We start from the raw sequence: 15,789 nt of genomic DNA on the forward strand, positions 1-15,789 counted from the left end.
ATTAGGGCATGCATGAGCATTTTGGTAGAGTGTGGGTTGAGGAAAGGACGGATTCTGGAAATATTTTTGAGCTGGAGGCAACAGGAGGTGGCGAGAGCTTGGATGTGCGGTTTGAAGGACAGGTCAGAGTCAAGGGTTACTCAGAGGCAGCGGATTTTGGAGACAGGGGAAAGTGTGGTTTCATTTATTTTGATAGATCAGGTAGGGAAGATATGCGAGATGGAGGAAAGATAATGAGTTCAGATTTGTCCACATTGAGCTTGAGGAAGCGAGAGGAGAAGAAGGAGGATATGGCCGAGAGACACTCTGGGATTCTGGAGAGCAAAGGGGCGACATCAGGGCCAGAGAGGTAGATCTGAGTGTCATTGGCATATAGATGGTACTGGAAGCCATAGGACCTTATGAGTTGTCCCAGGCCGAGTGTATAGATTGAGAAGAGTAAGGGTCCTAGGACAGAGCCTTGGGGGACTCAAAAATAGAGGGGGCGAGATGAAGAGGTAGTATGGGAGTAGGAAACGCTAAATGTGCGGTTGGAAAGGTATGAGGAGATCCAAGATAGGGCAAGGTCTTTGACCCCAAAGGAAGAGAGGATCTGTAGTAGGAGGCAGTGGTCAACTGTGTTGAAGGCAAAGGACAGGTCTGGGAGGAGCAGTATAGAGAATTGTCTGTTATCTTTGGCTGTAAGTAAGTCGTTAGTAATTTTGGTCAGGGCAGTCTCAGTGGAATGGTGGGGACGGAAGCCAGATTGTAGGTTGTCGAAGAGAGAGTTAGATGCAAAGTGAGAGGAAAGTTCAGCATGGACGTGCTGCTCAAGAAGTTTGGAAGCAAATGGGAGCAAAGATATGGGGCGATAGCTGGACATACCGCTTGGGTCAAGGGATGGCTTTTTGAGGATAGGTGTGATTGTGGCATGTTTGAAGGCAGAGGGGAAGGTACCAGAAGTTAGTGAAAGGTTGAAGAGATGGGTTAGGGATGGGATTAGTGTGGTGGTGAGGTTGGGGAGGAGGTGGAATGGGATGTGGTCATGTGCACAAGTAGTGAGGTGTGATTTGGAGAGAAGATGAGCAAGCTCCTCTTCAGAGATTTTGGAGAGTGAAGTTATGGGGTTTGGGCATTGGTCTCTCATACAAAGGGGTTGTGGTGGTTGGCCAACAAAGACTTGCCTTGTTTGGTCTATTTTATTTTTGAAGTGCGTGGCAAAGTCCTCAGCAACGATTAGGGAACTCAGAGGGGGCAGTGGTGGGCGGAGGAGGGAGTTAAAAGTGTTGAACAACTGTTTGGGGTTGTGGGATAAGGGGGGCAGCCTGAGAAGCTGGTGTGATCCAATCTACATTCTTCCTGGGAGATAGATTAACCCTTGCAGGCACAACCCCAAGTCACGTGTGAGAGCAGGCACGTGACGAATAAGTGACACCACGGAGAAGGGATCCGTGACAATTGGCCATGAATGCTCACAGTGACAGCATTGCCGATGATGGGAAAGTAGTCCCATCAGACAATGCATGTGTTCACTAGTAAAAAAACAAACAAAAAAAAACATACAGAGCATACAGCAGACATACATTAGACAGTACATACAACATATAACATGCAGTACATACTCACCAATCACCTAGTCCCCGAAGCGCTCGATCTAATAAAAAAAACATAATAAACCAACATTTACTTACCTTTCCGCCGTAGTCCAGTTAATAATGAGTGTCCCACGACGATCTCCAGTGTACAACAGTGACATCGGGCAACAGGCTTGGACTGGCCCACCGGAGAACCGGAGGATTCTCCGGTGGGCCCAGGCGCAGACACCTGCTGGCATACTGGCCAGCAGCTGCTGGCCTAGGGTCCCCACTGCTCCAGGGGCCCCCAGCCAGTGGCTATGGGGCCCCTGAGTCAAGGGGGCCCACCCTGTGCCAGCGTAGCAGCAGCTGAAAACAGGATCTTGTCCCCACTGCTAAAGCAAAATGAATATTCACGCTTTCCCACTCCCCTATGGGCGTGGAGAAGCGTGAATACCATTTCTCTTTAATGGCGGGCAGCGTTAGCCGCAGTCTGCAGCTAACACTGACCGCATGTAAAGCCCCACCACCGCAGCACACACACGCACGCACACACACACACAAAGCACCGCACCACACACACGCGCAGGCCCACAGACAGCACAGCACATCCCGGCGTCCTGCTTCCTGTCTGAGACAGCACAGCTGAATGACATCATCCTCCAGCATGCTCTCTCAGACAGAAAGCTGTCGGCGAGGAAGAGGCTGTCGGGATGTGCTGCGCTGCGGAGAGGTGAGCTGGGCTGTGTGTCTGTGTGCCTGCGTGTGTGTGTATGTGGTGCAGTGCTTTGTGTGTGAGTGTGAGAGAGTGATGCGGTGTGTGTGTGTGTGTGTGTGAGGGGTGGTGGGGAAGGAGAATGATATTGGTAGGGGAAGGCAATGATGCAGGTGATGGGTAATGATGGCGGTGGGGGGAGACAATGATGGAGGTGTTGGGCAATAATGGTGGTGGGGGAGGCAATGATGGAGGTGATGGGCAATGATGGTGGGGGAGGCAATGATGGAGGTGATGGCAATGATGGAGGTGATGGGCAATGATGGTGGGGGAGGCAATTATGGAGGAGATAGGGAATGATGGTGGGGGAGGCAATGATGGAGGTCATTAGGCAATGATGGAGGTGATGGGCAATGATGGAGGTGATGGGCAATGATGGTGGGGGAGGCAATGATGGAGGTGATGGGCAATGATGGAGGTGATGGGCAATGATGGTGGGGGAGGCAATGATGGAGGTGATGGCAATGATGGAGGTGATGGGCAATGATGGTGGGGAGGCAATTATGGAGGAGATAGGCAATGATGGTGGGGGAGGCAATTATGGAGGAGATAGGCAATGATGGTGGGGGAGGCAATTATGGAGGAGATAGGCAATGATGGTGGGGGAGGCAATGATGTCGGTGATAGGGAATGATGGTGGGGGAGGCAATGATGCAGGTGATGGGCAACGATGGTGGGGGGAGGCAATGATGGAGGTCATTAGGCAATGATGGAGGTGATGGGCAATGATGGAGGTGATGGGCAATGATGGAGGTGGGGAGGCAATGATTCTGGGGGGCTACATCATACTATATGAGGGGGCTACAGTATACTCTATGGGGGGGGCTGCATTATATTCTGTGGTGGGGCTGCATTATATTCTAGGGGGCTACATCATATTACATGAGGGGGGCAGCATTATGCCCTATGAGGGGGCTACAGTATACTCTGTGGGGGGGCTGCATTATATTCTGTCGTGAGCTGCATTGTACTATATGAGCGGGGCTGCATTATACCGTATGAGGGTGCTACATTATATTCTATGGCGGGGACTGCGTTATACCTGAGGGGGTTGCATTATATTTTGTGGGGTGCTGCATTATATTCTATGAGAGGGAACTGCATTATATTTTATGAGGAGGCTACATTATCTTATGAAGGGGGGCTACATTATATTTTATGAGGGGGTGACATTATATTCTATGAGGGGGTGACATTATATTCTATGAGGGGGCGACATTATATTCTATGAGGTGGCTATGATTCTACCCCAACCCCTGCTACATAATTAAGACATTTACTACCTTATATTATCCTTTGATATTAGCGTGTTTTACCACACAATTGGTGATCTTGAATTTATTTCTATGTAGCTACATAGTGGGCCCCAAGAATGATTTTCTCTAGTGGGCCCAAGGTGCTCCAGTCTGACGCTGTCGGGCGATGTCAGTGCTCTACAGCAGGGGTCCCCAACTCCAGTCCTCAAGGCCCACCAACAGGTCATGTTTTCAGGATTTCCTTTGCATTGCACAGGTGATGCAATTATTACCTGGGCAAGACTAAGGAAATCCTGAAAACATGACATGTTGGTGGGCCTTGAGGACTGGAGTTGGGGACCCCTGCTCTACAGGACCTCTGAGATGAACTAACAGGCCGAGGTAATCATCCGCAATGTATCCCTCCGCCGCTGCCAGGAGAGAGGTCACCCGAGTTCATTCTCTCACTGGCAGCGCTGTATGAGAAAATTCCCACGCATCATTGCCGTAAAGTGAGCCCGAACTCAGGTAACCTCTTCAGCGATGCACTGCAGGAGCCATTATCACCTGTCAGTGCATTGTGGGAGGCCCTGTAGAGCAGTGACATCAAAGTTGACATTAACCCCTTATTACCCCATATGCCACCACTACAGGGCCTCTCTATTAGTAACCGGGCTTAACATCACCTTACAATCAAAGTTGAAATTAACCCCTTATTACCCCATATGTCACCACTATAGGGCAATGGGAAGAGAGAGGCTAAGTGCCAGAATTGGCATATTTTACAGATGCGCCATTTCTGGGGCAGCTGAGGGCTGGTATTTGTAGCCGGGGGGGGAGGGGGGGCAATATCCATGCCCCCTCTCCTGGCTACGAATATTAGCCCACAGCTGTTTGAATAGCCTATCTGGCTATTAATTATAGGGGTACCCGACACCATTTTTGGGGGGGGGGGTCCCTATTTAATAGCCAGCTGCGGGCTGAAATTCATAGCCTGGGAAGATCTATGATTATTAACCCCTTCCAAGGCTAGAAACATTGGCCCCCAGCCATCAGCTTTCCATCTCTGGCGCAGAAAGTTGCGCGGGAGCCCATGCCATTTTTTTTCTTTTTTAATTAAAGATATTGCATGCAGATTTTGTGTGTGTGTCTTTATTTAACTATTTATGTACCACTTTATTAGGTTCTTCATTAAACATCAGCCTTGGTATTATCTATTATCTATCATCTATCTGTCTGTCTATAACTGTCTGTCTGTGTGTGTATATAAACATTCTTCAATGGCGTATGTAAAATAAGAGATGGGACAAAGAAATGACATCACCATTCTTTTTTCTTTTTGTTAAATAATAGATCTTTATTTAGGTTACAAAAACGCAGACAAATACGCATGAAAAAAAAGCATGAAAATCTGTACAAAAAAAAAAAACACGCATCAAAACCGAGGCAAAACCGCACGGATTTTTAGCGGCCAAGAGATGCAGATTCTGTGCTAAAAATTCTGCAGATAAATCTGCAACGTGTGCACATACCCTTACAATTCAAAGGACGGCACAACAACAATTTATGACTAAGTTATACCATACTTGCAAATACAAGGGGAGGTTAATACAGCATTCTGCTGGGATGTAGTGTATGAAGAAGGTGGCACAATGCAACATACTGATGGTAGCACAAGTGCAAGATACTATGTTAGGCCAGCTTCTCATATCTGCAAAACATGGTCCATTCTTGGGTCGCAAGGCCAGGCCTGACTGCCCAGGTTTCTGTCCTGAGCCAATTGTCAGATAAATTAAGTAATTTGCTCAGGTCAAGAGATCCAATCAGGTATTCTGATCCAAGTACGGTCTGTAAACACGATGTGTAAAACTGGCCTAATATTGCTACCTGCCTAGTGCTTTAACCTGCTCTTATTTCAGCAAGGGTGCTTTCACGTTGCGTTCAGGCATCCATTTGGTGGCCCCATCGGGGCTTAAGTCCAGACACCCTGCAAAACGAGATTCGGACATAAGCATCGACGGGGTCATATACTAGAATGGTGCCGGCAGAGCAAATGTGCGCTCTGCCATATATAATTTTCGGAAGTGTACGCCTACTGGAGAAGGACACCCAGATTTAGTAGACTGCACCTGGGTGTCCACCTCCAGTAGGTGCAAACGCCCGAAAATCTTGCATGTCAACGCGCACACTTGCTCTGCCAACACAGTATTGGTTGCATGCATCCAAAAAATACGCCTATATGTGTTGAGTGCGATTTATAAATTGATAGTTATTGGTCCCACAATTTTGCCAGTAAATGTGTAATTTTACCTGCATAACGGCATAGTGACACTACAGTTATATATAGATCGTACCTTTATACCAGGTGTGTGAGCAAAATAGGCCTCAGGACTTTGGGAATGATAAAGTGCACCATGGCCAACACAACCCCAAGGTGCTCTAATGGTCAAGCTCCCACAATTGAAAAGGTCACCGGAACGGTATCGATATTTTGCCGCTTCATTAACAATCTGCAGAATAGAAATAAATGATAATTAATCCTAAATATTTAAAGAAATGTAGATGATCTCATACCATCATGACAACAACAAATAAATAGTCGCGATTTTTACCCAACGCTGACATCCTATAATACATTATAATATGGTTAGAAAGATGCTCAGGTATATAGGGAGTGATTTCGCATAACTACCTCACTACAGAATGATTATTTCCCCACTTACCATGACGTTACATGCACGTGTGCCCACATACACAAATTTTGCTACCGTGCAGAAGTAATAGCACCCGTTTTATAAAATCATTTATAGATCTATTGAAATAAACTTTACAATATAAGGTTACATGTTGCATAAAGCTGCACTCCTCAACATTGAAATTGCAACACCAAGAAGGAAAAGTCATTGAATTATATAATTGCAGAATCTATAGACATGTTACGGTTATGTAAATGATGAGCAGATGGAAACACAATTTTTAAAAACCATCTCAATTTATTCAGTGACTATTATGAGCACCACCCGCAGAAATACATGCACTTAATGCGATTAATAGCATGCCAAGGAATATATTACTGGGAGTATGAGGAATCTTCTGCCATGCTGTATTACTTGGGTATATAAATCATCAAGATCTGCTGCTGGCAGCTCTCTTTGTAATTGCCGCCCAATGTCCCAGATACAATGGGAGACAAGTCCGGAGACGCTGTTGGCGAAGGCAGCAAATTTAGGTCCCATAGACTGCCCACAATAGCACGAGAAACATGCTATTTGGCATTTTTGTGTTGAAAAATGGTTGCTATGATACACTGGAGAAATTGGGGTACCACAGGTTACATGATTGATCCATTCTGTAGTGCAAGCGAAATTGGACATCACATACCAAGCCTGAGGCATTAAATAGTGTCTACGCAAACCATCAGAAGATGTTTGCACGATTCACTGGGCTACGAACCAGACGTCCAGCTACAGGTGTCCATTGACCTCAGGCTACCACTCTCAAAAACTATAATAATGCGGAGCAAGATGGAAACGGAGGCTGGTTATCATTTTAAGCAATAAATCCCAGTTTTGTCATCTTGGATGCAATAATATATTGATTAGTATGGAGAACACGTGGGCAGCACCATGAAAAGGCCTTCATAAGGGAACGTGAAAGTGCTCCAGTACCTGTATTCGAAAACAACAATGCCAGGAAACACGCTGCTCATGCTTTTCAGATCAATCAGCGTAGCCTAAACATGGTATCATGGCCTGATTTATCTCACATTGAGCACATCTGCAAAGTCATTGATCAGCAACAGTAAAAAGAGCTGCCAGCAGCGGATCTTGATGATGTGCCCAAGTTTATTTAGCATGGCAGAACGTTCCTCAATCATTATTAAACTCAACGATAGCATCCCAAGGCTTGTAAATGTATTTCTGCTTGCAGAGCTCATGCATGCTACTGAGCGAGTCATCGATCCTGTGATTTCATCAATTCACCAACTTATTCTTCTTGGTGTTGTAATTTTATAATGTTGAGAAGTGAGATATGGAGATTTTTTAATTTTATTTATTTTTTGTTAGATAGTATATTTTTACATACATGCAAAGTGATAGAGGTGGTGCCTAGCTGCATGAAACTATTCATTACAATCAACAAGGCCAAGACTATGTAAGAAAGTCTATATTTAAATATGTGAGCAGGGAGGATAGAATGTACATCATACAACGATATTTAAAATATATGTCATAATTGCCAAACATCCACAACGCAAAGGAAGCTAAAGGGAGACCTTCCGCACACGGGAAAAGTTTAGCAAATCTCCCAGAGCTGCCGAAAAGTCCCTACAAGCAGTTCTTTGAAAGTTTTCTTGTGCATCATGCAGGAATACTCAGTCTTTAAACAGACACAGTGTGGAAAAAAAAGTGAAAAATGCTAAATATGCTGAGAATTAGACATTTCATTAATGCTTGTGCCTGGAAGTTGCCAAGTATGACTCTATATAAGGTGCCAAGTGGGCTCTAAGCTGATCAGGTTCAATAGCTACAGAAACAGAAAGAGTTCCTTAATTTAATATATTGACTGTCTTTTTACACGTACATAATCTCCAATTCATTTAAAGTGGAACATACATGCTAAAAGAGGGACTGTACTTTTGAAATCAAAAGTATCATTATATTTCCCCATAAATAAAATATCTCCCTGAATAAATAATTGCTCCTCATGGTACTTCCTGAACAAAATCCCTTCCCCCCCCCCCCCCCCCACACACACACACTCACTGCTCCTCTAAAGAACTTCTCCATAATATTCCCCCACGCTGTCCTAATCAACAATGTCCACCCCCGCACTGAGCTTCTCGATAACCACCCACAGTGCCCTATTCCATGATGTTAGAGAGACTCAGCATGGGGAAGTATATCTCCACCCTCCCCAGACTGAGCCTTTCAATATCCCCCTCCTCCACAGCGCTTCCATTATATACCCCCACCAGAGTCTCTCCATAATATCACCACACACACTGCCTAGCTCCAAAATATCACCCCAAACTGCCCCTTTCCACAATACTCTGCATAAAGTCACCTCCACCTCACTGCCCCTTGCTATTCTGTGTCCACTTTCAAAATCCAGCCCCCCACCCCAATAACGTGCCTTGGATGTAAACCCAAAACTCCCCTCTCCCCACCCAAAATGGTTCCACATTATCTTGGCTCCTCCTTGGAGTGCTTACAGGGGCCCAATGGCATAGGGTAGACGCAAATACACTAGAATTTAGGAAGGAGGGAGCAGCGTCTCCTAGACAGCTTCGTGAGCCTCACAACAGCCTTTGGCGGGCCGCATGTTGTGCAGGGCTGCCATAGCGTATAATGAGTTCAAACTCACAGAAAAAATATGGGTCCCAAATGATGAGTAATGTCCCAGTAGTTTTAAATATTTACCCATAGAATAACTAGAAAGTAAGTGTATACTCCCAATACACATCTAACAACAAACAAATCGGAGTTCCATACATAGTTACATAGTTATTAAGGTTGAAGGAAGACCATAAGTCCATCTAGTTCAACCCATAGCCTAACCTAACATGCCCTAACATGTTGATCCAGAGGAAGGCAAGAAAAAACCATGTGGCAAAGGGTAAGCTCCACATTGGGGAAAAAAATTCCTTCCCGACTCCACATACGGCAATCAGACTAGTTCCCTGGATCAACGCCCTATCAAGGAATCTAGTGTATATACCCTGTAACATTATACTTTTCCAGAAATGTATCCAGTCCCCTCTTAAATTTAAGTAACAAATCACTCATTACAACATCATACGGCAGAGAGTTCCATAGTCTCACTGCTCTTACAGTAAAGAACCCGCATCTGTTATTATGCCTAAACCTTCTTTCCTCCAGACGTAGAGGATGCCCCCTTGTCCCCGTCTCAGGTCTATGATTAAAAAGATCATCAGAAAGGTCTATGTACTGTCCCCTCATATATTTATACATTAAAATAAGATCACCCCTTAGCCTTCGTTTTTCCAAACTAAATAGCCCCAAGTGTAATAACCTATCTTGGTATTGCAGACCCCCCAGTCCTCTAATAACCTTGGTCGCTCTTCTCTGCACCCGCTCCAGTTCAGCTATGTCTTTCTTATACACCGGAGACCAGAACTGTACACAGTATTCTAAGTGTGGTCGAACTAGTGACTTGTATAGAGGTAAAATTATGTTCTCCTCATGTGCATCTATGCCTCTTTTAATGCATCCCATTATTTTATTTGCCTTTGTAGCAGCTGCCTGACACTGGCCACTGAATATGAGTTTGTCATCCACCCATACACCCAGGTCTTTTTCATTGATGGTTTTGCCCAGAGTTTTAGAATTAAGCACATAGTTATACATCTTATTACTTCTCCCCAAGTGCATGACCTTACATTTATCCCCATTAAAGCTCATTTGCCATTTATCAGCCCAAGCTTCTAGTTTACATAAATCATCCTGTAATATAAAATTGTCCTCCTCTGTATTGATTACCCTGCAGAGTTTAGTGCCATCTGCAAATATTGAAATTCTTCTTTGAATGCCCCCTACAAGGTCATTAATAAATATGTTAAAAACACAATACAATGAACTAAGTAAAAAGATATAAATTTTATTGTAAATACTATTACATAGTATATCATAAATTAACAGTCAAAAAAACAAAAAAGAGACCCTAGTAAAGAACAAGTGAAACCCGGACATAGAAATTAATTGTGTGTCACCATGGTACTAATGATAAATCACTATTGATCATGCAGACCATAGATGCATCCAGCATCAATTATAAAACACAGTTGACATATCCATCCGTATTACTCCTAAGGCTAGATGTCCTTAATATAGAGTGATCCCCTCAGGCTATTACGTAGACCAGTGCCACCACTGAGGAGAACAAAAATAACAATGCATCTAATAACAAAGGAGCTTACCCATGGTGAGTGTGACACAATGCCCAGGTGACCGGATCCACCGGGGGCATGGATCTGGTCACCTGGGCATTGTGTCACACTCACCATGGGTAAGCTCCTTTGTGATTAGATGCACACGTTGCATCAGTCGTGCGACGGATGCGACGTGTTTTTCCCGGACCTTACACTGTAAAACTGCATCCGCTGCCCCCGTTGTGATTTTATTTCACAGTATGCGTCGGTACGTCGGCCCACGCACTGCGACGGGCCCGTACCGACGCTAGTGTGAAAGTAGCCTAATAAGAAGACTCAACATCCCAAAACCTTTTAATCATCAAAATGCATCACACAAAAAAAAAAAAAACTGTAGTAAATTTGCTTGTAAAATGTTAAGAATCACAGCTGAAAACTGTAATAAAATACAATATAAATCCTCTAATGTACTTTTGCATCTGTTTTATATTAACAACTAATCACAACGTTATAATCAGATATCAATTTCCTGTAAAACTTTGCTACTGTAATTAAGAAACCCCATGTCCATCATTACAGACTACACGGAATGTACTCTAAGAAATTAAAGAAATAATAAAAAGTTAATTAATTTCACATAATCCCCAAACTTAACAAAAAAAAATCTAATAACAGTTTACAGTATAAACACACAGGTAGAATTGAACAAATTGTAAATATCAGATCATTAAAAGTGTTGTAAGTTAAAACAATTTATCACCCATCCATTAGATAAAACCTATGAGTGGGGTCCAACTGTGAGGATTGGAGCAACAGTGCACAAGAGCAATCTACGCTGCCTCAATTCCCTATGGGGTGGATATAAATAAATAATAATAATAATAATAATAATACTTGGATACAAGTCCCCCATTGCATATGTGCAGGTTAATAGCGTATTTTTTCATGTGACAGAATCCTTTTAAGTTAGAAAACCATTAGTGGATGATGACTACCAAGAAGGGAATATAGGAGTATAGAAATATTTCTGTAAATTACAAAAAAACAAAAACAAAACACTGTCGTTTTGCGTATTGTTGCATCTAGTTTGCTGAAACCTGCCTAGTTTTTAACAATACCTGTCAATTGCTTTCCCTAGGATACGTAAAAGGGGTTTTTACCATGAATAAACTTTATTTTAATGAACAGATTTTGGAATAAGAATACCTTCCAGAATAGGATGTGTTTAACAAAAATGTCCCTGTGCTGAGATAATCTTATAAATGTGTCCCTGCTGTGTACGGTGTAATGGCCGTGTCTGACCGTACAGGAACATGGTCTGATCATACTACAGGAACATTTTTTAACACACATCTAATTGTGGAAGTTATTATTATTCCAAGATCTATCGATTAAAATCAACTTTAAATAAACTCTGTGAGACAACCCTTTAAGTAGCTTTAAAGAGTGGGATTTTAGTATTTTCCAGAACATAATAGAATATTTTGTCATCTTTGTATACCAATGCCACGCCATACATATTTTCATTGTCCAATCTGTCTTTTAGGCCGGCGTCACACTGGCGTTTTAAACGGCCGTGTGCAATGCGATAAAAAAAAAAAAAATTGCATTGCACTCAGACCAATGTTAAGCTATGGGGCAGCTCCCACCAGCCGACTTTTTGTTGGCCGTTTTCCTCGGTCCGAGACAATCGCAGCATGCTGACTTAGGAAAACTCTCGGCTCACTCGCACACATATAAGGCTACTTTCACACTGGCGTTTTTTGCAATACGTCGCAATGCGTCGTTTATGGGAAAAAACGCATCCTGCAAAGTTGTTTGCAGAATGCGTTTTTGCCCCATAGCTTAACATTAGCGACGCATTGACACACGTCGCAACCGTCGTGCAACGGTTGCGCCGTGTTGTGGCGGACCGCCGGGAGCAAAAGACGTTACATGTAACGTTCTTTGCTGCAGACGGACCGCTTTTTCCGACCGCGCATGCGCGGCCGGAACTCCGCCCCCACCTCCCCGCACCTTACAATGGGGCAGCGGATGCGCAGGAAAAATGCATCCGCTGCCTCCGTTGTGCGGCGAATTCACTGCTAGCATCGGAACCTCGGGCCCGACGCACTGCGATGGGCCAAGTCCGACGCTAGTGTGAAAGTAGCCTTAGCCTATGGGTGCGAGTGAGACGGCGTCTGCAGTTCTCACACAAATGCAGGCCAGGGACAAAAATCTTGCCCCTTCTGCATTCCTAGGCGTGCTGGGAATGGGGCCCACATCTGCTATCTATTAGAGAATCCTCTTTTATTACCTGTTTGCAGAGGAGGGAGCTAGGGGTCTCAGCAGCAGTGAAGAGTCATATAAACTTTAATAGGTTGCCAACTGTGCTGGAGTATTTACTATGGTAACTAGGAGATGGCTTTTAGATGTGCAAATGTATATGTGACATTGCACTGCCCAAGTCAAAGCAGGGAGCTAGGGGCTGGGACTGGCACACTTCTGAAAGTTCGGCACAACCCAGGGCAAAGTAGATAGTCTAATGACAGGAGCAGTGGGCTTTGGAAGATTTTGCACTGTCCAGGACAAAGCAGAAAAACACAGACCAAGAGTAACATAGTAACATAGTAACATAGTAACATAGTAACATAGTAACATAGTTAGTAAGGCCGAAAAAAGACATTTGTCCATCCAGTTCAGCCTATATTCCATCATAATAAATACCCAGATCTACGTCCTTCTACAGAACCTAATAATTGTATGATACAATATTGTTCTGCTCCAGGAAGACATCCAGGCCTCTCTTGAACCCCTCGACTGAGTTCGCCACTGAGTGGTGTGCTACTGTAGATTTTCTCGCGACAATGCCATTAACATTACCATTTCAAGACGGCATTGCTACATACAGATTTATTTTAAATAAATCATATATAAAACATATACATCTAATAGCCACAAAAAGCTAAAAACAAAAGAAGATGTGCACTTATATAATTACCACAGCTTGGTACACATATTAAGATACTGTATGCCTTATGTAGTCCATATAGTGGATATACGAACCTGATCAAATGCTGGATATATGTAGTCAGCAAACTGGATCTCAGCAATAGAGGTAGCGCCAGCAACTGCAACTCCAATGCCAAATCCAACAATTCCCTGTTCACACAAGGGGGTGTTGAAAACTCTGTCATTACCTGGAAAACAAATTCAACAATTGGCAAGTTACCTATTGAAGTGATTTGTTAAGTTGTAAATTAATTGAAACATGAATCACTGCTGGCAGGAGGAAAACCAAAGCTGACAAGTCATACACAAATCAAGTGACAAACATTGCGGCTATTATCGGCAGGCCTAATAAATAGCACAGTGCCGGTAAGGACTCACACTTTCTATTATATGGCACTTAGCAGCCCACTAGGAAAGGGAATCCAGGCATTCATTCCGTGGCACATGATGAGCAAGAGTGTAAGTCAGCATATATAACCCGGAAACTAAAATACACGGTGCAGTCTTTGCAATTACATTCTAAACAGCTGTATGGATTACAATTATTGCCTAGAATTGATTAAGCATTAATAAAACAAAAAATAAAACATTATAACATATACATATACAGTGGGGGAAATAAGTATTTGATCCCTTGCCGATTTTGTAAGCTTACCCACTGAAAGACATGAACAGTCTATCATTTTAAGGGTAAGTTCATTTTAACATTGAGAGATAGAATATCAAAAATAAAATCCAGAAAATTACACTGTATAAATTACATAAATGTATTTCCATTTTGCAGTGAGAAGTAAGTATTTGATCCCTCTGGCAAACAAGACTTAATACTTGGTGTCAAAACCCTTTTAGCAAGGACTGCAGTCAGACGTTTTTTGTAGTTGATGATGAGGTTTGCGCACATGTTAGGAGGAAGTTTGGTCCACTCCTCTTTGCAGATCATCTCTAAATCATTAAGATTTTGAGGCTGTCGCTTGTCAACACGGAACTTCAACTCCCTATATAAGTTTTTTTGGGATTAAGGTCTGGAAACTGGTTAGACCACTCCATGACTTTAATGTGCTTCTTTTTGAGCCACTCCTTTCTTGCCTTAGCCATATGTTTTGGGTCATTGCCTTGCTGGAAGACCCAGCCATGACCCATTTTTAACCCCTTCATGACCCAGCCTATTTTGACCTTAATGACCTGGCCGTTTTTTGCAATTCTGACCAGTGTCCCTTTATGAGGTAATAACTCAGGAACGCTTCAACGGATCCTAGCGGTTCTGAGATTGTTTTTTCGTGACATATTGGGCTTCATGTTAGTGGTAAATTTAGGTCAATAAATTCTGCGTTTATTTGTGATAAAAACGGAAATTTGGCGAAAATTTTGAAAATTTCGCAATTTTCACATTTTGAATTTTTATTCTGTTAAACCAGAGTTATGTGACACAAAATAGTTAATAAATAACATTTCCCACATGTCTACTTTACACCAGCACAATTTTGGAAACAAAATTTTTTTTTGCTAGGAAGTTATAAGAGTTAAAATTTGACCAGCGATTTCTCATTTTTACAACGAAATTTACAAAACCATTTTTTTTAGGGACCACCTCACATTTGAAGTCAGTTTGAGGGGTCTATATGGCTGAAAATACCCAAAAGTGACACCATTCTAAAAAATGCACCCCTCAAGGTGCTCAAAACCACATTCAAGAAGTTTTTTAACCCTTCAGGTGCTTCACAGCAGCAGAAGCAACATGGAAGGAAAAAATGAACATTTAACTTTTTAGTCACAAAAATTATCTTTTAGCAACATTTTTTTTATTTTCCCAATGGTACAAGGAGAAACTGAACCACGAAAGTTGTTGTCCAATTTGTCCTGAGTACGCTGATACCTCATATGTGGGGGTAAACCACTGTTTGGGCGCACGGCAGGGCTTGGAAGGGAAGGAGCGCCATTTGACTTTTTGAATGAAAAATTGGCTCCACTCTTTAGCGGACACCATGTCACGTTTGGAGAGCCCCCGTGTGCCTAAAAATTGGAGCTCCCCCACACGTGACCCCATTTTGGAAACTAGACGCCCCAAGGAACTTATCTAGATGCATAGTGAGAACTTTGAACCCCCGGGGGCTTCACAAATTGATCCGTAAAAATGAAAAAGTACTTTTTTTTCACAAAAAAATTCTTTTAGCCTCAATTTTTTTCATTTTCACATGGGCAACAGGATAAAATGGATCCTAAAATTTGTTGGGCAATTTCTCATGAGTACACCGATACCTCACATGTGGGGGTAAACCACTGTTTGGGCACATGGTAAGGTTCGGAAGGGAAGGAGCGCCATTTGACTTTTTGAATGAAAAATTA

At 43.1% G+C, this 15,789-nt stretch overlaps 1 protein-coding gene across 1 annotated transcript in view; it reads right to left on the bottom strand.

Annotated features, from left to right (window-relative positions):
• Positions 1-15,789, bottom strand: part of BCKDHB (branched chain keto acid dehydrogenase E1 subunit beta) — a 278,964-nt gene that overhangs the window by 140,389 nt on the left and 122,786 nt on the right. Inside the window, exons 4-5 of the mRNA XM_069726451.1 lie at positions 13,501-13,634; positions 5,918-6,073 (exon numbers count right to left, since the gene is read on the bottom strand). Coding sequence (XP_069582552.1) covers positions 5,918-6,073; positions 13,501-13,634 — 290 coding nt within the window. The remainder of the gene's footprint in view (positions 1-5,917; positions 6,074-13,500; positions 13,635-15,789) is intronic.

This window comes from Ranitomeya imitator, chromosome 5 (genome assembly GCF_032444005.1).
Source record: "Ranitomeya imitator isolate aRanImi1 chromosome 5, aRanImi1.pri, whole genome shotgun sequence".
Lineage (NCBI taxonomy): Eukaryota > Metazoa > Chordata > Amphibia > Anura > Dendrobatidae > Ranitomeya > Ranitomeya imitator.